General features: G+C 42.0%; 1 protein-coding gene across 5 annotated transcripts in view; it reads left to right on the forward strand.

The window, feature by feature from the left end:
- The window catches only part of RCOR1 (REST corepressor 1), a 192,008-nt gene that overhangs the window by 160,902 nt on the left and 8,866 nt on the right, over positions 1–22,240 (forward strand). For 3 of the 5 annotated variants that reach the window (XM_078383798.1, XM_078383797.1, XM_020793629.3), the window contains 4 exons: positions 10,121–10,333; positions 13,595–13,672; positions 16,519–16,576; positions 18,429–18,658. In XM_078383798.1, coding sequence (XP_078239924.1) covers positions 10,121–10,333; positions 13,595–13,672; positions 16,519–16,576; positions 18,429–18,658 — 579 coding nt within the window. The remainder of the gene's footprint in view (positions 1–10,120; positions 10,334–13,594; positions 13,673–16,518; positions 16,577–18,428; positions 18,659–22,240) is intronic. The other 2 variants (XM_020793631.3, XM_072986692.2) reach the window with 2 other exon arrangements.

The following is a 22,240-nucleotide window of genomic DNA, read 5'->3' on the forward strand; positions in this document are numbered from 1 at the left end:
AAAGCGGGTATGGAGGGCCACATAGCTTTGAGCACCTTGGAAGAAAGTCAGAATATTATTGAAATAAATGGATAAGCAAGCAAAGCAGGTCTTTGTTTTTGTTTTTTTAAATAGAATGCTTCTTAATGCTGAATTCTGGAGATGGCTTGTGCTTCCTGTGCCCTCACGTTCTTTATTTGACAGAATCCTTCCATAATTGTTAGCAATTATTTTTAATTCTTAAGTGGCAGATGGATGAATTTATCTGATATACCTAATGAAGTAATGCTGGAGGAAGCCTCCACTTTGGGAGTTTACCGTGACATTGAGTGGTAATTAAAGACAAATTTAATACAGTTTAGATTCCGTTAAATTGCCTGCCTGCCTGCCAGATCCTCTGCCAGTCCAGGAATTCTTAACATGTGCTCTGTATTTTATATATAGCTAAACAAGGCTTATTTCCCCCATCCACCCATAGATGCTACAGCATCCCACCTTCCTGTGTGAAGGTCTTGCATAATCCCCTCCTTATTCCTTCTTCCCAAGATCTTCGAAGCCAAGAGGGGCAGCAGGAGATGATGCTCGAGTGTAGTGATTGCAGAGTTCGCCGTTCTATATCGCCGAAGACAGGGAGGGGCAACCAGTGTGATAGTAATGGCTTGGTGGTAGATGATGCTCAGATGAGGCACACATTCAAACCCAGGGTGTGACTAAAAAGTGCCAGCTGGGAAGGAAACTGGTTTAAGGCAGACCAGTACCACTTAAGATTTGTTTCTAGGTGTGCTGTGCTGAAAGAGTTGATCACTGACTCATCTTAACTGGGAGGTACTGGGAGCTATTGTCCTGAAAAGCATGCCTTTCAATGTTTAACCTTGAGTGTATCTACTGCAGGGGGTAGAAAAGCAGACACTTGGGGTTTTGTAAGATAATTGCTGAAAGTTCTTAATAAAAGGAAACACAACTCCATCATACCGTTGTATGTGACCATTTTCTGGCATCCTTAAGGCTGTGGCTCTTTGGGCTGGCTGGATCTTAATGGACACGTCTTTGCCCTCAGGTGAAGTTTGGAAACCTTTCTGACAGGATTTGCTGATGACAAAATGTCCGCTGTGGTTCTGCCTGATCCCCCAAAGCCTTTGATTGCCATCGGCTCTTGGCTGTGGCAGCCAGGAACTCTGGACTTAGCAGTGCATGGTGAAAGTCAAAGTTAATTTGTATCAGTGGTGCTTTCCAAAAAGAAACAGATGGCTGTGATGTTTGATTGTGGGTCCTCGTGGCAGCCAAACGGTTTGTGTTGAATCACATGCCCGTTTTGTTCACACTCTAATAGAACTGATATGTGCCATAGTTTCCCCTCGGCTCACCTCATCACTGAAAGTGTAAACGCTGTACGTACAAGGCCAGAGAGCTACTAATATATATTTTTGTGGGGGCATTTTCATAATTGTGTGTTGTTATATGTATGTTTTGTGTCCAAAGCAGAATTAACCTAGGTCACTGGTTCCCAATCTTTTTCAAGTCGTGATCCCCTTTGATGATAGACAAGTAACTGAGACCCCACCACCACCATCATAGAGGTCAAGTCATCCCTTCTCAGAAAGTAAAGGCTTTTTCCCACCCCTCAGGGACTGTTTCTCATAGATACACAAGCATGTGAAGTTTCCTATCCTACTCTGAAAGGTCAAAGACGAGATTATCTGACAAGGGCTACAACACCTATAAAGTGACCCCACAACCCCCTAGAAAACATTTTGCGACCGACCCCCTTGAGGGTCATGATTTCCAGGCTGGGAAACACTGGCATAGAGATTTAGTGGCACACTCATTTCTAGGTACCTACGGTAGTGCTAAGCAGGCTGCTTCTTGTTGTTTAGTCGTTTAGTTGTGTCCGACTCTTTGTGACCCCATGGACCAGAGCACACCAGGCCCTCCTGTCTTCCACTGCCTCCCGGAGTTGGGTCAAATTCATGTTTGCAGTTTCGATAACACTGTCCAACCATCTCATCCTCTGTCATCCCCTTCTCCTCTTGCCTTCACACTTTCCCAACTTTAGCGTCTTTTCCAAGGAGTCTTCTGTTCTCATGAGATGGCCAAAGTACGGGAGCCTCAGCTTCAGGATCTGTCCTTCCAGTGAGCATTCAGGGTTGATTTCCTTTAGAATGGATAGGTTTGTTCTCCTTGCAGTCCAGGGGACTCTCAAGAGCCTCCTCCAGCACCACAATTCAAAAGCATCAATTCTTCGGCGGTCAGCCTTCTTTATGGTCCAGCTCTCACTTTCATACATCACTACAGGAAAAACCATAGCTTTGACTATGCGGACCTTTGTTGGCAAGGTGTTTCACCCGTCTGTGTTTGTCCCTCTTCCGAAAGGGTTCTCTGGGTGTGATGGGAGGAAGAGCAGCAGGAAAGCTGTCGGAAGAAAAGAGAGTTCAACACTTTTCATGCCCTCTAATTCTGTTTTAAACCACATCAACACATACAAATTCCTCTTGTGCATTTAACCATGTAGAGTAATAGCTTTGGTTCTATCTGGTTGGTTTTCAAAATGGTTTCTCTAAAATGGTTACTAACCTGTTTCAACAGGTGTTTCCCAGCCACCCCTTTCCTCTGTTATTGCATTTTTCTTGGGAGTTCCGTTAGGCAGAATTATGTTAAATAAATGTACGCTATCAATAAATTAATTTCCAGTCACTCATCACACAGCTGCCCTAAAAGGTTTCTTTTAAACTTTTAAAGCAAATTTCCTTTTGCAAAGAGTGTCACTTTAAAATGTTATTCTCCTATCCCAGCATGAATAGAAGAATAAAGAGGGAAGCTGGAAACCAGAACAACCAGTCCAGTTAATCAGCCTACGTGTCTCTAGTCATTCAGTAGTACACTCCCAAAATTATCTTACGAGATTAATCTGTAAAAGGGTATACAATTTTCCCCCTTCACTGTCATATTTTTATAGAAGTGACATGGCCACATTTCTTACTCTCTCCCTTCTACCTTATTTTAATTAAAAACCTGATGAAAATGTATTCTTTCACTTTGTCATTCGGTTAAATATTGTTAAAAATTAATGGGACCGTGGAAGAATTTAAAAGAGTCCCACATGCCATGTTCTCAAGTCGCATTTCATTTCCTTAAAACTTGGATTCTCTGCCCTTCCCTTTCTCATTAGCTGTTTATTCTTGTAATTTTATTCACTGTTACTTAGAAAAGTCTCTTCAGCACCTTTCGATTCCCCCCCACCAAGTGTTGGAATAAAACTAATCTATCTCTCCTCCTGCTATATGAGGGGTTTCTGATTCTTGGTTTGATGTTCTGAAGATTTCATCTTTAGGTGTTAAGTGGCAGTCAGGAATGCTTAAGGAATATATCCTTACAAAATGCAGTTGAGAAATTCCAATGCATGAATCAAAATGCAATTATCTATTGGAATTTTCCACTTCTAAATCTAAAGGAGGAGTGAAAATTGGTGGAAGAAACATCAATAATTTAAAATATGCAGATGACACCATCTTGCTGGCAGAAAGCAGGAATGAGGTGAAACTACTGTTAGGGAAAGTGAAAGAAGAATAACTGTGCTCACGACCTGGGGTTCAAATCCCAGGTAGCCGGCTCAAGGTTGACTCAGCCTTCTATCCTTCCGAGGTCGGTAAAATGAGTACCCAGCTTGCTGGGGTGGGGGGCAATGTGTAGCCTGTATAATTAAATTGTAAACCGCCCGGAGAGTGCTTGTAGCGCTATGGGGCGGTATATAAGTCCAAAAATAAAATAAAATAAATAAAAAGAAAGTACCAAAGCAAGACTGTAGTTGAACATTAAGAAGATAAAAATCCCGACTACAGAAGAACTACAAAACTTTAATGCTGACAATGAAGGAATTGAAATAGAGATTTTGTATACCTTGATTCAATTATCAGTTCAGATGGAGATTGCTGCCAAGAAATTAGAAGACTGAGATTAAGGGCAGCAATGAAGGATTTTGAAAAGATCAACAAGTGCAAGGATGGGTCACTAGAAATGAAAGTCAAGATCATCCACACTCTTGTTAAGAACGCTGAAGGGAAAAAGTGATTTGTTAAATTTGATGCTGGAGAAGAGCTTTGCAGATACCCTGGACTGTCAGAAAGATGAACAAGTGGATCCTAGAGCAAATCAAGCCTGAACTAACTTGGGAGGCAAAAATGTTGAAACTCAGGCTATCCTACTGTGGGCAAATCATGATAAGGCAGGATTCTCTGGAAAAGACAATGATGATGGGAAAGGTAGCAGGGAAAGAGGAAGACCAAATACAAGATAGACTCCCTAAAGGAAGTCACAGGCTTGAGCTTACAAGAGCTGAGCAGGGCAATTCATAGGGACGCCATGTCATATTCGGTCACCCTCTTTCCTGCTGCTGTCGATTTTTCCTAGCTTTATTATCTTTTTCAGTGAGTCATGTCTTCTCATGATGTGCCCAAGTTTGCCCTCCTCTGTTTCATTATTTTTGCTTCTAGAGGGAGTTCAAGCTTAGTTTGAAAGACTTGTTTGTCTTTCTGGCGTTCCAGGGTATCTGCAGAGTTCTCTTCCAGCACCGTATTTCTAACCGATCAAAATTTACATATACGGTAAAAGTATTTTCTGCAAAATCTCGAGCATCGCTTTACTTGCATGGGAAATTAATGCAACTCTCCTATAGTTACTGCAGTCTTCATTATCTAGGATCAGAATATGTATTGAACATTTCTTGTCTGTGGGTCATTGTTTTGTTTTTGTATTTGCTGCTACATTTATGTTAGGACTGATAGATTCAGTCTCTGAAGCCTGAAGTAGTTCTTTTAGTATCCCGTCTACTCCTGGTGGTTTATTTGATTTCTTGTGTTTTATGGAAATGATTTCCTTGTTTTTGCTTTTCGGTTGTCCTCTTTTCTTTCTTTGCAGTATTTATGATAGTAATTCTCTTTTCCCTTATGTGCAAGTCATTTAAAAATTGGCTTTAGAATTCTGAACCTATTTCTGCCATTTCTTACCTTTGCTTCTTGTTTGTCGCTAGGTATTTTAAGAGTTTAATCACTCACCCATTGAGCTTTCCTTTTCTTTCAACTACCGGAATAGGGTTTTTTTGTTTGTTTGTTTGTTTGTTTGTTTTGTTTTTTGTTTGTTTGTTTTTGCATTATTCTTTTATTATACTTCTGGTTCCAGTCCACAGTTCTGGTAGACCCTTCCTGCTTTATTTCTATTTCCTAGGCCAAACCCTCCAACAATGTTGGGTTCTGCTTTTTTCCCCTTACTTTTATTTTCCATTCATTTTGATTATCACCACATTTTTTTTGGCTACTCTGCTCTGACACTCTTAATGCAGCGCGAGTGTTGTAATAGAGCCAGGGTGTACAGGCTGAAGTCCAGAAACTTTCTGAGTAGCAGAGATCAAGGCACCATCCATACAATTTCAGGCTTCTTTCTTTCCTCTGACCTCTGCTGCATTCTTCACAGTAGCTATTACACTGCAAAGTGGGATTGTTTGTTCTTGACAAGCAATTACAAGACATTAGTTGTACATAAGACCTGCTCCTGGTACAAACAGAAACTTCTGGAATTCATCAGTTGATATGGATCAAATCAGTGCAGTGTTTTTGAACTCTGGAAAGTGAGAAGGGACGTGGTGGCGCTGCAGGTTAAACTGCAGAAGCCTTTGTGCTGCAAGGTCAGAAGACCAGCAGTTGTAAGATCGAATCCACGCGACGGAGTGAGCTCTTGTCGCTTGTCCCAGCTCCTGCCAACCTAGCAGTTCAAAAGCATGCAAATGGAAGTAGATAAATAGGTACCACCACGGTGGGAAGGTAACGGCATTCTGTGTCTAGTCGTGCTGGCCACGTGACCATGGAAATTGACTTCGGACAAAAGCTGGCTCTACGGCTTGGAGACGGGGATGAGTACTGTGTCCTAGAGTCAGACACGACTGGACTAAATATCAAGGGCAACCTTTACCTTTATCTTTACCTGGAAAGTGGGATCAAATCAAGCAATTGTGGCTGTCATCATGAGTGAGTTTGATTCGCAGGCTTGAGAGCAAACTAGTTTCAATCACAAGTTTGAGACCTAACTGTTGTCAGAGGTACTGGTAGCTCTGTCCATTTACATTACAAGGTAAAAACAAAACAAAAAACCAGCCATCACTAAGGAGGAAAGTGAGGAAAGGAGGAGGAAAATAACTGGGATTTCTGCGCAGCAATTGGTATTTGAACCAGGTTGAATCATTGATGTCTCCTCTTTAACTTGCCTAACAGGAATGGTTGCAAGGGTAACATGGGGTAGCTCACTGTATGCCAGCTGAACCCCTTGGAGGAAAGACAGGATCCTAGTATGGTAAATGAATAACTGATATATAAAACATATCTACTGATGTGCCAGTTTTCCATTTTATGTGATAGTTTAATATAAGTTTCTGTCAGCTGGACATCTGTAGGATGAGGAGGCTGGGGACAGTCCAAAGTTGATTGTGTATGTTCCTTCCCTGCATTAATGTGTAATTTTTAAAGTCCACATAAATATTCATATATAAACAAGCTTTAGGATTATGTTATCTGCAGGGGGATCTGTTCCAAGCCCCCCCCCCCCCGTGGATGCTGAAAAAAATGGGGAAGTATTGAACACTGTACATTGCATTGCCTCTCATTCCCTCTAGTGGCCAATTATGGTAAACACACCCTGGAAATACATACAGTTTATTTCAGGGGGGTGGTCATTGGGTATTTTCAGCCAGCAGATAAGTGAATCAGCAGATACTGATCCCACGGATAGGGGCATCCTATGTGTATTCAAATGCAATCTTTTGAATTAGTTTTTCTTACAAAGAACATATTTCTAGACATATTGTAACATAAATGCATGCATTTTATTCTGGAATACACATTTAAAAATGCATCTGGGGGTTTGATTGCTGAAAATCTCATCCTAAAGTTCAGAAAAGTGCAACAACTGAAGAATAATGACATGCCAGTCTGCATCTGAGAGGCACAGGTCAACTCTGTCTGCCTTAGAATCTATAAAAATTGAATTCCTGAAGCAACTTTAATTGAAGGTCACTGGGCTTTCAGCCCATAGAAGACACCTCCCTCCACACCAAGGGAGGCCACCTACCACCAGTCACCCTAGAATTATGTGTATTGTTGGGAGGGGGACTCTCAGAAGAAATAGATATCCCATCAGAGGAAGAGATTGCAATATGGCCCTTGCACACTTGATCATTTTGTTTAAGGAAAGAAAAGAGGTGATAATATCAGTACTTCTGTGTATATGTGCATCTATGTTTTTGAATGATCCTGTAACATTCTCCTGTGTGAACTTAGTGCAATGCTTTGAAAACAAGAAAAGAAATCTGTATTGGAGCTGCGGGCGATTTGAATGCTTCTTTTGCAGAAACAGGAAACAAAACCCCAGACCCATATTTTGCAATAATCGGTGCAATACATTGTCCTGAAAAGACCTTTTTTCAGGGCAAATTTTATACCCATGCAAAAAAATCTTTATCTCTTGCGTTTGGCAGTGCTCTGTATAAAAATGAATGAAGTTTAAGGATTACTCTGCAATCATCTGACCTCTCATGTTTTGTCTTAAATTAGTTTCTGCTTCTTCTCCTCTGGCTGACATACAGGAAATTGCTTATCAAACTTAAACTTTACTCTTCTATCCTTGTTCTCTTATTCCACCACCCACATACTTGCTCCACAAGCAGAAGCTTTTATTCCTGGTGCAGAAAGTAATCTGATAACACTGATGCCAGGCCTGGAAAACCATCTTTTAAAAGCACATCTTTGAGTGTACGGTGGTTGTTTCAGAGGGTATTGGGATAGTACCCGTGCCATGCTTAACAACACTAATAAGCTTGTTTGTTTCAGTTTGTTGGTTTGTTCTAAAGGAGTGTCCCTTAGAATTTCTTTTGAAATTTGGGGCATCTTTCTGTTCCAACGTAAAATCCAATTGTTGGTCCCAGTTATGTGAATGTCCTTGTGTTCTGCTGAAATGCGCTTCATTTCACATGGTAGAACTTGGACGGGCCTTGGTGTTCTCCTCCTGCTGCTGGAAATGTAATTCAGATTCAGAAGGGTTTGGGCATAAAAGGAAGCCATGTTTTTAAAAGCTAAAACAATAATGGCCCAGCCACATCTCCTGGATTGGAGACTTTCTGGGGACTCTCATGTTTGCTCCCTTGGGTTCGATGATGGATGGAAGGGAGACAATGGATTAAATAAATAAATGGAGGTGAAATAAATCTTAAAATGTGGGCCTAAAAATAACTGGTAGTTCTAAGTAAAGAAAACCCAATGGGAAACAGTGGAAACTTTTGTAAGTCAACCACTGTAGACGTTCCCATCTCCTGTACAGAGCCCTACGTTATTGGGAGTTGAATCTTTCTTCCACACTGGTGGTGGGAAAACATCTCACACCACACTGGAAACCAGATTATCTTTGGGGATGCCACTTAGCACACAACGCAACTCTCTCTCATGCAGCAGCCCCTTGTCACGACCTCCCAACACCAGGCTCTTGAGACCAGCATGTCATTCGGTTTGATGTTGGGGTTGACCCTGTAAGCTCCCCAGATGTGGAGGCTGTTTGACTCTGGTGTTGTGAGGGTTCAGCACTGTGAAAAGTCATATAAAATTTGGGGACTAAAGTCCAGGATGGACTCACTGCTCACATCACAGCCATCAACCTCGAGGGCTATCTGGCACCAATTAAATGTTCTACAGGTGCTTGAGGTAACCTCATGGCACAGTGCTTAAACTGCAGTACTGCAGCCAAAACTCCACTCACAACCCAGTTTCCGTCTCAGTTAACTGTCTCAAGGTTCACTCAGCCTTCTAGCCTTCCGAGGTGGGTACACTGAGTACTCATTTTGCTGGTGGGGGATGGCAATGTGTAGCCCACATAATTAAACTGTAAGCCACCTGGAATGCTTTATGTGCTATGGGGTGGTATAGCATGCTTGGTTTTGTTTTGTTTTTGATTGATTGATTGATTGATTGATTGATTGATTGATTGATTGATTGATTGATTGATTGATTGATTGATTGGTCTTTGTGTGGCAATCCTTGCATGCAGTTATGTGCATTCAGCCTCATACTGAATAAATAGGAGGATTTTTAATTGTGTTAAGAGAGTTAAGAAGAGAACATTTTCTGTTGCTGGCACATAACGAAGCAAGAGCCTGCCAGCTTATCTCCTTCAACCAAATCACTCTGGAATGTTGGGGCAACCAGAGCCTGTCTGTGCTTTCAGACCACCTGCCGAGGGCCTTTGCATACCTCTTCCTTTAGAAAAAAAGGTAGGCATCTCATAGGGAAAGCACTTGGTTATGGGCCCAGTTATAGGTGTATATTTCCCCCAGAAAGGTGTAAGTGCTTGCTAACATAATTGTATTTTCAGATACTGGGACAAAACAGCTTATCGTGTATTTTCAAATGTTCGTTTCAGTGTTAGGAGAAAGTGTGCTCCCCAAGATATTGCTGCCAGACTACAGCAACATCTTATCAGCCGTAAACAGTATAGCCAAGTGTCGAGGGATCTTGGCAGTTGCACCATAGTGTGGAGAGCCACCGGTTCACCGTCCGTGATCTGCTTTGCCTCTTAAGATTCCTGGGTGTTGCTGCAGTGTTGATTGGATTTCGTTCCCTTTGGTTTTGTCCTTTTAACTTGGGGGGGAAAAAATGCCTGGAAGCACGTCTTCTCTCACGGGGCATTCCTTTCCACTAAAATTTGGGCCAGTGGAAGAGAAGCGCTTGTTTGAGATCCTATCTTTCACCACCAGGTGTTTCAAGCGCCACCAGTGGGCTGCCCTGAATAGGTAGTAGTGCTGGCACCAGGCCAGAAAGCAAAAAGCAAAAGGATATCCTCTGCACCCCATACAGTCAAGGCTCCATTCTGGTTTAATCGCCTCCCGCTTTCATATTCCGGGCTACCAGTGGTTTTGTAATCCGCAGCAGAGGTGTCAAATGAGACAAACTGAAGCACATGTCTATACAGCCAATTTTTGTTGCCTGTTCGGTGTGTTCAAATGAGGCCACGGGTGTGTTTTGCATGCGGTTGGGTTTGCAGGCCTCTTCTGAAGAGGTAGCATTGGTTATGTGTTGTGTGTCTGACATGCTGCATCCAGGCTTATGTGTGGTAGGTTTCTACTTTGCAGGCACCCCCGGCGGAAGCCGTTCCTCAGGTGAAAAAGGAGAAGCACAGTAGCCAGGCAGCCAAGAACAGAGCCAAGAGGAAACCTCCCAAAGGCATGTTCCTTTCTCAGGAAGATGTGGAGGCCGTCTCCGCCAACGCCACGGCCGCTACCACTTTGCTAAGGCAACTGGATATGGAACTGGTCTCCATCAAACGACAGGTACGGCCGTTTCTTTTTCCCCCTTGCAATAAAACAGGGCTGATTTTTAATCCTCCCAATACGTATCTTTAAAAGGGAGCTGCCATCAGCCTCAATTTTGTGTCCCTCTGAGGGATTTATGGCTTGGACATGATGTGTTGCATCGGGATGAGGCTTGATTAAGAAGCTGTCAGCTGAACATTGCATTTTAGAACGGAATTATTTCAGCTTGGCTTCCTATTTACAGTGCAGCAAGGTGGTTTGCCAGCTTCCAACCTCTTCTCTGAGATGCTGTGGTAGGCTTCTATAAATCACAGTTTCTGTGCTGCTTTTTACCTTGGACTAACTTTTATGTTGGCGGCCATTCATATTGGCTGGTTACTTCATTTTTTACATTCTCAGTTATATGACCTTCTCCCAGCTCTGACTTTTTATTTGTATAGCAAATGTTTCCACCCATTCAAGGCCAGAAGTAAGAATAAGACAGCATTTATTTTTTTGCACAATTGGTGCTCCTGCTCCAAAACTGTATTTATACAAGCTTTGCATGTGGCACATGGTGGCCTGCCTGCAACTGTGTCATTATTTTCAGTGCTTCATTCTTTGTTTTGTCGTTACTTTTCATCCTGGTTTATTTATTACATTTATATGCTGCCTTTCTTCTAGTAAGCACAAGAGAGCTTACACTGCTGTCTTCTCCATCATTGCTTCTTCATAATAAATCTGTGAGATGAGTCAGGCTGAGAGAATAAATTATTGGCTCTAGATTCCAAAGTAATTCCATGGTTCAGGACTGGGGGCATGGTCTAGAACTTGGATCTCACAAATCCCAACCTGAGATTTTAACTACTATAGGGACGTGGTGGCGCTGTGGGCTAAACTGCAGAAGCCTGTGCTGCAGGGTCAGAAGACCAGCAGTTGTAAGATCGAATCCACATGACGGAGTGAGCTCCCGTTGCTTGTCCCAGCTTCCGCCAACCTAGCAGTTTGAAAGCATGCAAATGCAAGTAGATAAATAGGGACCACCTTGGTGGGAAGGTAACGGCGTTCCGTGTCTAAGTCGCACTGGCCATGTGACCACGGAAGATTGTCTTCGGACAAAACACTGGCTCTGTGGCTTGGAAACGGGGATGAGCACTGCCCCCTAGAGTCGAACACGAGTGGACAAAAATTGTCAAGGGGAACCTTTACCTTTACCTTTTACCAAACATATTTTGCCTCTGCCACACCTCTACATGAAGTGATTTTTCAAGGGATTGCTCTCTGATGTTCTCCTATTAGAGATGGGCACGAAGCGGTTCGTCCCAGTTCATAAAGGCGGCAGCACAGGTGCTGTTGCTCCCCCCTCCTCTGCCTGAACGAGCCACTCACCAGCATGCTAGCTTCCTGGTCCTCCTCAACTGATCTTCCAGTCCCGGCAAGAGCTCAGGCTTCTCTGCCCCCACCCTCTTGGCTGATCTGCCACTCAGGTAAAAGGGTGGGGCAAAGAAGTCTCTTCTCTTGCTTGTGACTGGGAGATTAGCTGAGGAGGTGGAAAAAGCAGCAAGCTGGGCATGGTGAGTGGCTGAGGAGGCGGGGAAGGGGAACAGCAGCACCTGTGGATGAAACTGGGATGAACTGATTTGTGCCCATCTCTGTTTCCTATTATGAATCAGCTAATGGCAGAGGTTAGAATTATTGACAAGGGAAATCAATACTTCCTATTGTTGCAAGACGTAGATTGTCTGTTGTCTTCTCCCCAGTCAGTGCTGTGGAGATAATGTATGTCCCCATGTTGTCTAGTTGTATTCACGATAATCTCAACAATGAAATGTCTTAATAGTGTGTTCTTTTGCATAGCTCAGGAAGTACAATGAGAATGTATGACATCACTGTGGCATCAGGAGATTATTGCTAATTAAAGAGCTCCTTTTTAAAAAATTTCAGGGTGCAAATCAAAAAGGAGCAGTTCAGTTAGCAGTAATCTGCCACTGACATCATTGCTGGACACGAGGCAGCATCTGAACCAATTTTCAGTTCCCGGATTTGACATTCAGCTGTAGAAAATAAAGTTTTAGGACCTGTTATTTGCTGCTCAGGTTTTCAGTTCTGATGTATTATAAATTTGAGTGGAGGAGGCAGCAGTCATTTGAGATGCATTTAATCATTTTTGCGGTTTAAACAAATCTGGACTATAATTGTAATCCTCTTGGAAGCAAAAACACTGTCATACATCTGAATAGAAATGCTTAAATTCAGCTACTGTTACCATGTCTGTCACACTCACCTGCACCGATAACTGATGCCACTTATCCGTAACTAATTACTTCAGTACCCCGGGCCATTTGGAGGTTTATGAATGCCTTCCTCTACCGCCCCTCTGATATATTAGGGTGTCACCTTATGTCATCCTGTTCAGGGTAAAGGGATAGTAGTAATCCAATCCAGGTGGAGGGTATTAGGGTGAGGAAGGCTGGCCTGTGGGAAACTTGCAGTCAGATCCAAGGAAAGAGACATACAGTATTCTGGGTTGCTCCCAAGCAGCTAGAATTAGGAGATATTTCAGTGGGGTGGGCAGTGTGAGAGAAGAAAGGAGGTTCTCCAATTTCTTGCAGTATCTTTTGCTCTGAACTGGTTCTGTATCTTTTACCCGTGTCTCTGTTCCTAAAGCATATTCAAACTGACAGCATCCGCAGACTGCTGGAAATGCTTCAAGACAGGCCACCCCTGTGTTCTTTAATCTATTTTTTAAGTCGAAAACAAGGAGTTATTTTCTTTTGCAGGATGTTGTGCTCACTTCTTTGTTTGGTGGGCAAGCACTTGGTGCCTTTAAATGTCTCTGCACTTAGCTCTTCATTGCTGCTCAGCATAAAAGGTCATGGAGGGCAAACATTTTGTCTAATTCAAAGGCCAGGGTTCTTCCCTAGTCATTCCCTACAGAGTCTTCTGTCCTTTGAACCTTTTCTGAGAACACTCCTGACCCGCACACTCCAATCTTAGCAATTCTCCTACTCTTTTTTTAAAAAATTCTGCTTAAAGCTTTAGAAAGGCTTGGATCTTCCACAGGCTGGCCTCTTATATTAGTCAAAGTTTTCGTTTCTTCCTTGGAGTCTTTTGGTCTGAAGGGAACTGTAATTCTCATAGCGGTGGCAAAAATATAGGCATCATGAGAAGGTGGTTGGTTTTTAGAGAGACAAGAAAGCCTTGCAAAAAAAATTCAGATCGGAGCTTAAATGGACTTTCTCTGTAGGATAATGGTACCTTTGCTGCTATCTGTACTAATAGGAGAATTTTTCTTTTCAGATTCAAAATATCAAGCAAACAAACAGTGCTCTGAAAGAGAAGCTGGAAGGGGGGATAGAACAGTACAGACTGCCAGAGGTAAGTATGTATGCTAATGCAACATTTGTGTTGCTCTTCGTCCTGAAGTGTACAGAAGAGTCCACGGGTGGTGGTGCTGCTGGAAGGTTGCTGGTTTCTTATCTGCTGATTTGAGGATTCTGGGTTTCAGCAACATTACTGATTCTGCTTGTGTGTGCATGCATGCATGTGTGAGAGAGAAACACCGCTTTCTGCATGTAAAGCTAAGCCACAGTTTGACATTCTGAGTTCGTCCTTCTGATTATAAGTGATCAGAGTTGTGAGTGATGGATAAACTTGAGATCGACTGGTTTCATATGTAGCCTAAACCTATGGAGAATTCATTGCCAGCCTGGGCAACAGCGTGACTTGCTATATAGAGAGCAAGCATGCTGCTTCGATGGGACTATTAGACCATGGCCTGGGGGGAAAGATTGGGTTGGACCTAATTTCACGTCCGTAGTCTACTCACTGAGTAAATCTGGGTTAATAATTATGTCTTGACCAAACTTAATGCAATGGGCTATTGCCAAAATGAAATGGAGGCTGGAGGATCACATGGCTGACTTTGAGGTCTTCAGTGTATAGATGGGCTACGGAGAAAACGAAACAACAGAAAGATATATATATATAGCCGCATGAATGTAATTCCATTATCCTTCCTATATCCTACTTCTCCACAGTTTATAACTTTTGCAAAAGGAGTGCAGTTGACTGGCTGATTAAGTGGCATACCACATGGGTTGTTAAATTACCACTTAGTAAACACATATCTCTCTGTAAACTCTTTAATCTCCTCTTGGAAGGTGCCTGCCATGATTTTCCTTCAGCAGACAGGTGGAAATGATGATGTTTAAACTTGCCAAATTCTCAGTCAGGTAGTCAACCTGCAGCTCTAAAACCCATATACTGAAGTTGAACAGTAGGAGTCTCAACATAGACAACTTCATCATATGTTGCATAGTGAAACAGTGGAATGTGTTATCAAATGGCCATCATTTTGAAAGATGTTCATGAAGAATGTGGGATTCAGTGGCCACTAGTCAAGATGACTGCATATGACCTCCGGTATCAGAAGCAACAGACTTTGAATGCCAGTTGCTGGACAGTACAGTTAGGACTGGGTTGTCATGCTCATCTCCTCTTGGGAGGGGGGGCTTCTCATAGGCATGTAACTGCTAGTTGTGGAAACAGAATGCTTGACCAGATGGGCCTTTGGCTTGATCCAGTTGGTTGCTTCTTGTGGATTTAATTTTTTAAACATTTGATTTTGTTTTTCCTCATCAGTTGGCTTTCCAATACATGTAATCAATCAAAACCAATCAAACGGCCCATGTTCCTCCATGCAAAATAGTTGAATTTTGTATGCTACACTTGACCTTGAAGCAATGATGGTTTATGGAAAATGAGCACCATACTTGTGAATCAGGCCTGTAATGAACTGGTCCTTTGCTAATTACAAAGAACTTACATGACATAGTCAAGTGACTCAAGTGCCAGCTGTGTGCTGGGGTGTTGTGATTCCAGTCTCACAGCTGGGAACTAAGTTGGCTTTAGACTAAGTCAGCCTTTAGTATGAAAATAATGGTACCTGCTTGCCCTTTTCAGGCTTATTATATAGGAACCAGTGCTTTGAACACTTGTAAGTGCTAACTGATACTGGTTTCTGCAAACTTCTGGTGCTGGCCCTACTGTTAGGCAGAGTGTAGCAGTTTCTTTAGGAAGAAGATCCTGGGGGAGGGGGCTGCAGTGGCATCCAGGAGGAACTGCATCAGGAAAACTGATCAGGAAAAACTATTCACCCTGGACTCCACAGCTGTCCTCTCTGCCACTCAACTTGTTCTGGAGCCCCTAAAGTTCCATGTTGGCAAGGTCTTTCCCATCACCAGTGCTGAAATAAGACTGACTTGCTGGGCCAGCTGGCATCTGTATGTGAACCGAGGAGCACAATCTTATTCTGTGTCTCAGCAAGCAAAATGTCTTGGGCCAGTCCTGCTATGGGGGACGAAGCCTCACAGAAACTAATCTGGATCCCCACCCACTCCCGTAATAGGGATCCTCAATGCTGTTCATTCAGCTTGCCTCTGAGAGTGCTTCTGGCAAGTGTGTCAGAAAGATCTCTAACCTTCAAGGAGGCAGAGGTTTCCACATTGCACTGCATCCAGAGCGTAAGAGATGCCCTTTTGACCCTGGGCTGCCCAGGTGCTTAGGAGGTCCTGCACCCAAATAAGCCTTGCCCAGATTTGGAGCTGGTTTGCAGGCCCTCCTGGCTGCTACCCTGGAGCTTCTGCAAGACCCTGCTAGCAACTCCTTTTAATACTTGCCAAAACTACAGGCTGAGCTTCCGGGGACTGCAACCTTGCTCTAGATAAAAAAAAGTAACTTTTCCAAACTGACTACAGGAATGAAGTCAGCTCAGATCTTGGAGCTGTAGTGGAAAGAGGAGCACAATTAAATGTCAGAAACTTAGCCAAAAAAAGAGAGAGGCAATACATTTATTTTCATAGCTTGCAAGCCAAAAGAAGAAGAAGAAGAAGAAGAAGAAGAAGAAGGGGGGGAACCCAATATCTAACTCTGTGGTTGGGTCACCCAGCTGCTCCCTCTATCCAATTCTTCTTTCCTGCCATTATTAACAAAATATTGCTGTTAACTAAATAATGAACTGCGTCTACCATTTAACGGAAGAAAAGGGTTTTTTTAAATGTGCTGTGAGAAATAATGCAGGCTTTGTTTAACAAATGACTGTTTCCCTCTTCTGCCGCAAGCCATTTGTTCACCATTTCATTTGTATACAGTTGTCAGCCTGGGCTTTGAAGACAGATCTGTTACCTAAGTAAATGATTCCATTTATTTTTCATGACATGTAGGTTACATCGAAATTTAATGCACGCTGGACCACAGAGGAGCAGCTTTTAGCTGTGCAAGGTATGGATGGAAACGGGGCTGCAGATCTGTTCCTCTTTCTTAGAGAGTGTCACTCTGTTGCTTCATAACAGAGAACATCTCCACACGGGGCGTAGTTACACTGTGGAATTCACTGCTACAAGATGTTGTTCTGGCTGGCTGCCAGTTTGGAATGGCTTGAAAAGGGGATCGGTTAAATTGGTGGAGGTCAGTGCTAACAGTGACTCCTTGACAGGATGGCTGTCTTATCATCTCCTCTATCAAGCAGTTTGCTTCGTATACCCGTTGCTGGAGAAGGTGAGATGGAAGATGTAGTTCAACGATTGTCCTTCTGTTGGACTCCCAGTAGGCAACAGATACGCCGTTGTGTGAGCAAAACGTTGGACTAGATAAACTGTTGGTCTGATCCAACGTGGTTCTTACATTTGTTTGTTCTTAACTGAGCAGTGAGGAATTTCGCTGCCTTCCTACCTACTGGTTTAGATAGTTGGGAGTCTCAAGATATGCATTTTTACAATCTGTAGCTGAGATTGTTCTGTGGTCACTTTAGCTTCTACCTTTGCAGCAATACCTGGTGTGGTCTCGCACACTGCAGCCAGTCTGATGGAAATAGTTTTCTTGGTAACTCTCCACCCCCTGCCTATGGTTTTCATGATCCTTTTGGAAAGTAAGCACAATACTGGGTCAGTGTATGTGTAATTTAGGTAAATTTGGAATTGTCTCCTCCAGTGTGAGCATGGCTGAGCACCAAGGCGGTGCTCACTTTTTGCTTACTCTCTAGTACTCTTTGCAGGATCTTGTCAGCAGACAGTTTTAACACTCATCCACCAGAATTTTTCTGTTAATTGCATTGAATGAGTTGTGGGTTATTTTCAGACTGCATGAAAATTCAACTGCTTTGAGGGTTTGTAATAGGGTTAGACTTATCATTAGGGTAAAGGTTTAATGCACAGTCCTTTTGATTCCTGGATTTGCCAAGGGGTTCCTCCAAGAATGGAGTGTTGTTTTTCAGTGAACCAGAATGTACAATACATATTGCACATTGCCAGGGACTCAAAAAACCCCAAATAAACCTACTCCAGAAAAAAAACACCACTACTGTAAATTTATTGGGATAATTTTATCCCCACCAGTTTCTCTTTCCTTCCTTCCTTCCTTCCTTCCTTCCTTCCTTCCTTCCTTCCTTCCTTCCTTCCTTCCTTCCTTCCTTCCTTCCTTCCTTCCTTCCTTCCTTTCTCTCTCTCTTTCTCTCTCTCTTTCTTTCTTTCTTTTCAAAGGCAAACTACAGATGCGTCAAACTCAGGCATTGTTCACACCTCTTCAAATGTACAGTGTTGCAGAATAAAAAAACATTTTGAGACAGATTAGTTCTTATTTGTTGTTCCTCGATTTATTTCTTCAATCTGTTTGCCTACTTTGTAAGTTCTGTATAGTTACTGTGACATGATTCAGTTGTTCCATTCATACCCGTCCCCCATTCCCAATGCATAGAATGCTCTGCACCCTTGACATTTTTGATACAAAAAGTCCCATATTTAATTCACCAGCCACCTGTCATTTTTCTTTCTGACAAGACAGAGGGTTCGGTGTGGTGTATTTGATGAAATGTCAGATGAAGATCAGGGAGACTGGGTTTCAGAATTCTAGGGAGCTGTTGAAGCTTACTGAGTCATCCAGACCTCTCAGTTTAAACTACAGTGCATGAATATATACTACTCTGAGATCCCTCAAGTAGAAGAAAGATAGAAATGTCTTCCAGTGTGTAGGAGACAGTTGCCCCAACAACACTGGTTTATTACGTGTGGCATCTCTCTAATTTTAAAGATTTGATGATTGCATTCATAAAGTCTGAATATCTCTTTTTCTTCTGTAGCAATCAGGAAATACGGCCGTGACTTTCAAGCAATCTCTGATGTGATTGGAAACAAGTCTGTGGTGCAAGTGAAAAACTTTTTTGTAAATTACCGGCGGCGTTTTAACATAGATGAAGTGTTACAAGAGTGGGAAGCGGAACATGGCAAAGAGGAGATGAATGGATCCAATACCCAGAAACCCGTAAAATCACCAGATAATACTGTTAAAGTGTCTGAAGAAGAAGAAGAGGTATTTGTTTCGTGTTGGTTTGGTTTTTTTAAAGCTTGAGATCATATATTTGCCAAATTGGAATGGTTTGCAAAATCAGTTCCTTCTTCAGAAAGTACTTGAGTAACACCATTGCTTAGCCATTCAGTTTAGAGTAGGGCCAGCCATAAATTATCAGTGAAAAGACCCATGATCCTGACATATTCCAATATTAGTTAGTTATATCCACAGGCATAACATGGTCCAGGTAAATATTACTGATGAATTCTGGCTGGTTAAGGCATCAGCATAGCTGGCACCAATCCTACTGAAGACTTATCTCTTTCAAGAGCCCTTTGGTGGCAGCCTCTTTTGAAATTGTTCACCCCTGTGTTCCTGCTTGCACAGCTGCCTGGACTTGCTGCATCACCTGGACTTAACATCCGGTTTATTTTAGCTTGTTTGCTGTCCAATTTTACATTGTGATTGACAATGTCATTTTGTTGTTTTATATATAGCCCAGAATAGTGCTGTGTGCTAATGGGGCAGTGTGGGCATGCATGGGTGGGTGTTTAAAAATAAATATATAAATAAATAAAATAGGCATTTGCTATTGCATGCTTAGCTACAAAAGCAGGTACCGATCCTGAAATCTTAGCTTGCAGCAATATACCAGCAAGATTTATGTCAATTGCATTACCATGGCATTAAAAGCATAATAGGATTTTGGCTGTTATGAAATATTCAGCGAAGTCAAGAATGGTCTTGAGGCCAGCAAAATGAAATAAAAGTGTGTTCTGCTTTAGATTGTGGAGGCAGAAAGCATTGTGCATCATGGAATGAATGAATGCTTGCTCTGGAGGCTCAGTCTACGTCTTCTTCTAGTTTTGTTGAACTAGTAGAAGCCAGGGTTTTTAATTTCAGGATTCCTATCCTCAGATTTTGATCTGTTTGTCTGAAATACTTAGGTGTGTGTTAGCTCCCCCCCCTTTTTTTTCTTTTTGCTTATTCATATGGGCCCAGGATTTTGCAGTAAATTAATAACTGATTTATTTATCATACTTTTGAACCACCCAGTAACCACATATCTTGGGCAGTACGCTATCTGTTAAGATTTTTAGAACAATAATAATACAATAAAAATATAAAACCACTGTAAAATCAGCAGCTGAGAATAAGACATCACAGCATCTGAAACGAACTTGCAAAAAGAGCTTCCTTTTAGGGAGGCTAAACTCACTTAGTGGATTGTGCTTAATTAGGGAGGGGTGGGCCACGAGGCTGAGATAGCTAAGTTATTGCAGGTGGAGAGGGTGAGAAGCATGTAGCTTTCCAGATGTTGCATGCTGCAGTTCCCACTGGCCCTGGCAGCATAGCCAGTGATGAGGGTTGATGGGTATTAAATCTCAAGGACGTCTTGGAGTCCATGTTCTCCCGTCCGACATATTGACTGTCTTACCTTCTCAGATTTACTTCAGAAAGTTAAAATGGCATTGCTGCAGTTATATGATCAATTGGTCTTCTGGATAAGATTATTTGATTTGACAAATGTGTGGCATGCTTTGCAGCTGTTGTTCTCGAATGGGGCAAAAATTTAAGGTGAAAAGAACAGAAGTTTCAATTAAATTACAACAATAGGAGAAAAAAATAATTATCAATGTTATCCAAATATTATATAGAACTCCCCAAGAGTCAGTTAGAAAACTCTTCAGTGTCATGTTTTCAGCTCAAAGGGTGGGCGATAGAAATTCAGGTGACTTTCTTGGGTGTCGAATATGCACACTTAAGGTGGAATCCTATTCACTTGCACAGTCATGTGAGAGCAACCACTCAAGTGTTTCTCCCCTCTTGGTAAACACCATCACTTGCATGACTGGTCTTGTGACTGACTATATAAGGAGCCTGACAAAGGAGGGGGGAAACCCTGCATAATTATTATGATGGTAATGCATTTTTCTATTGTGGAGGTGTGACTTTTTAAATTATTTTTAGTAGTTGAGCAACATCTGTGGATTTTTCTAATAAAATCTAGGAGTAAGCCGCAACTAGAGTAGGCCCATTGTATCACTGAGGATTTGCCATGTCAACATCTGTGTAAGGTCCATTGATTCATTGAGTCTACTGCAGTTTATACAGGATTTCAGCCGTTGTCAAGGACTATGTATTCGCGAAGGCAGGACTGTGTATTCGCGTTGTGCAGGACTACTCTGATAAACTATTCAGGAGCTGCAGTTCAGAAGCTGGGAACATATGGCCCTCTAGATGTTGTTTGACTACAACTCCCGTTGAACCTGATCACTGCTTCAACACAGGGGGTCAGTCAGTGCACCAGCTATGTGAATAACTGGTTAGTTTCCAGGTGAAATTCAAACGCTTGATCCGTCAGTCTCCTGATCACTTAGAACAAGTGTATCTTGGAGAGTATGTACCCCATTTACTCCCCTTCCCATTTATAACTAAAGCTAGAGCTTTGTTCAGTATTCTCTAAATTGAGGGATTAGGTCAGATGTAGAAAGAATGGCTACAATTTGTGTGTCACCGCACAAACACCTTTGTAGCTTTTGGCTCCACATTTTAAGCTTCTAATTTAGACCAAACTACTACTGTCAGTTTAGCTTAATAGGTTTGGATGCTGGACCACTGGTTCCCAACCTAAGGACCCCAGATGTTCTTGCTACATTTGTCTTTTAATATTTAACTTACTGTGTTTTTAATTGTGTGAATTTTAATGTTGTGAGCTGCTTTAGATCCCTTGTTTATTTACTTCATTTATTTTAGTAGATTTCTACCCCACCCATCTAGACCAAAGGTCTACTTGGGAGAATTATTATTATTATTATTATTATTATTATTATTATTATTATTATTATTATTATTATTATTATTATTATTATTATTATTATTATTACTACTACTACTACTACTACTACTACTACTACTACTACTACTACTACATTTTATTTTGTTGTTATTATTATTATTAGGCCCACTGAACTAGAGTTGACCACTGAATATGTCCACTGAATGATAAATCAACATGTATATGCATCTAGTGGAATCACTGGGTCTGCTCAATGGGTCTACTCTGATTAGACCTACAAATTGGTTCTTAAATGGTTTTGCAACTGTTGAACAGTTTTTGGTTTGTATAATGAGACATAATTGAAAGATATAAACTTGAAACCCAAGGGATGAGGCTGACATTTCTGTCTCATTTCCCTCTTCACTCACATTTTACTGGACGTTAAGCATTGACAATGGGGCTCCATTGCTGGATGTTTCGGCTTTCTGTTTGTTTATGAATATTGGCTGAGAAATCCATGAATGGAGGCGCCTGAACAGTTGCTGTCACATCAGTTATCTTTGATTCTCCATTGCCTCACTCGGTTTTCCCTGAGGACAGAAAAAAGAGGCTTGAAATGTGTGTGTTGAGCTTGAGAAATTAGTTTTTTAAAGGCAACACTTTACTTTCACAGTATTCAAAAATAACCAAAGTAGTTACTTGTGCTTCTTTTTTTTGGGGGGGGGGAACCTAGAATGCTACAAATATGCTGGCCTATCATGCAAAAGAGATCTGTATAGTAATGCCACAGACTTCCTGTAACCATAAAAATAGCTGTACAA

This window comes from Pogona vitticeps, chromosome 1 (genome assembly GCF_051106095.1).
Source record: "Pogona vitticeps strain Pit_001003342236 chromosome 1, PviZW2.1, whole genome shotgun sequence".
NCBI classification, from domain to species: Eukaryota; Metazoa; Chordata; class Lepidosauria; order Squamata; family Agamidae; genus Pogona; species Pogona vitticeps.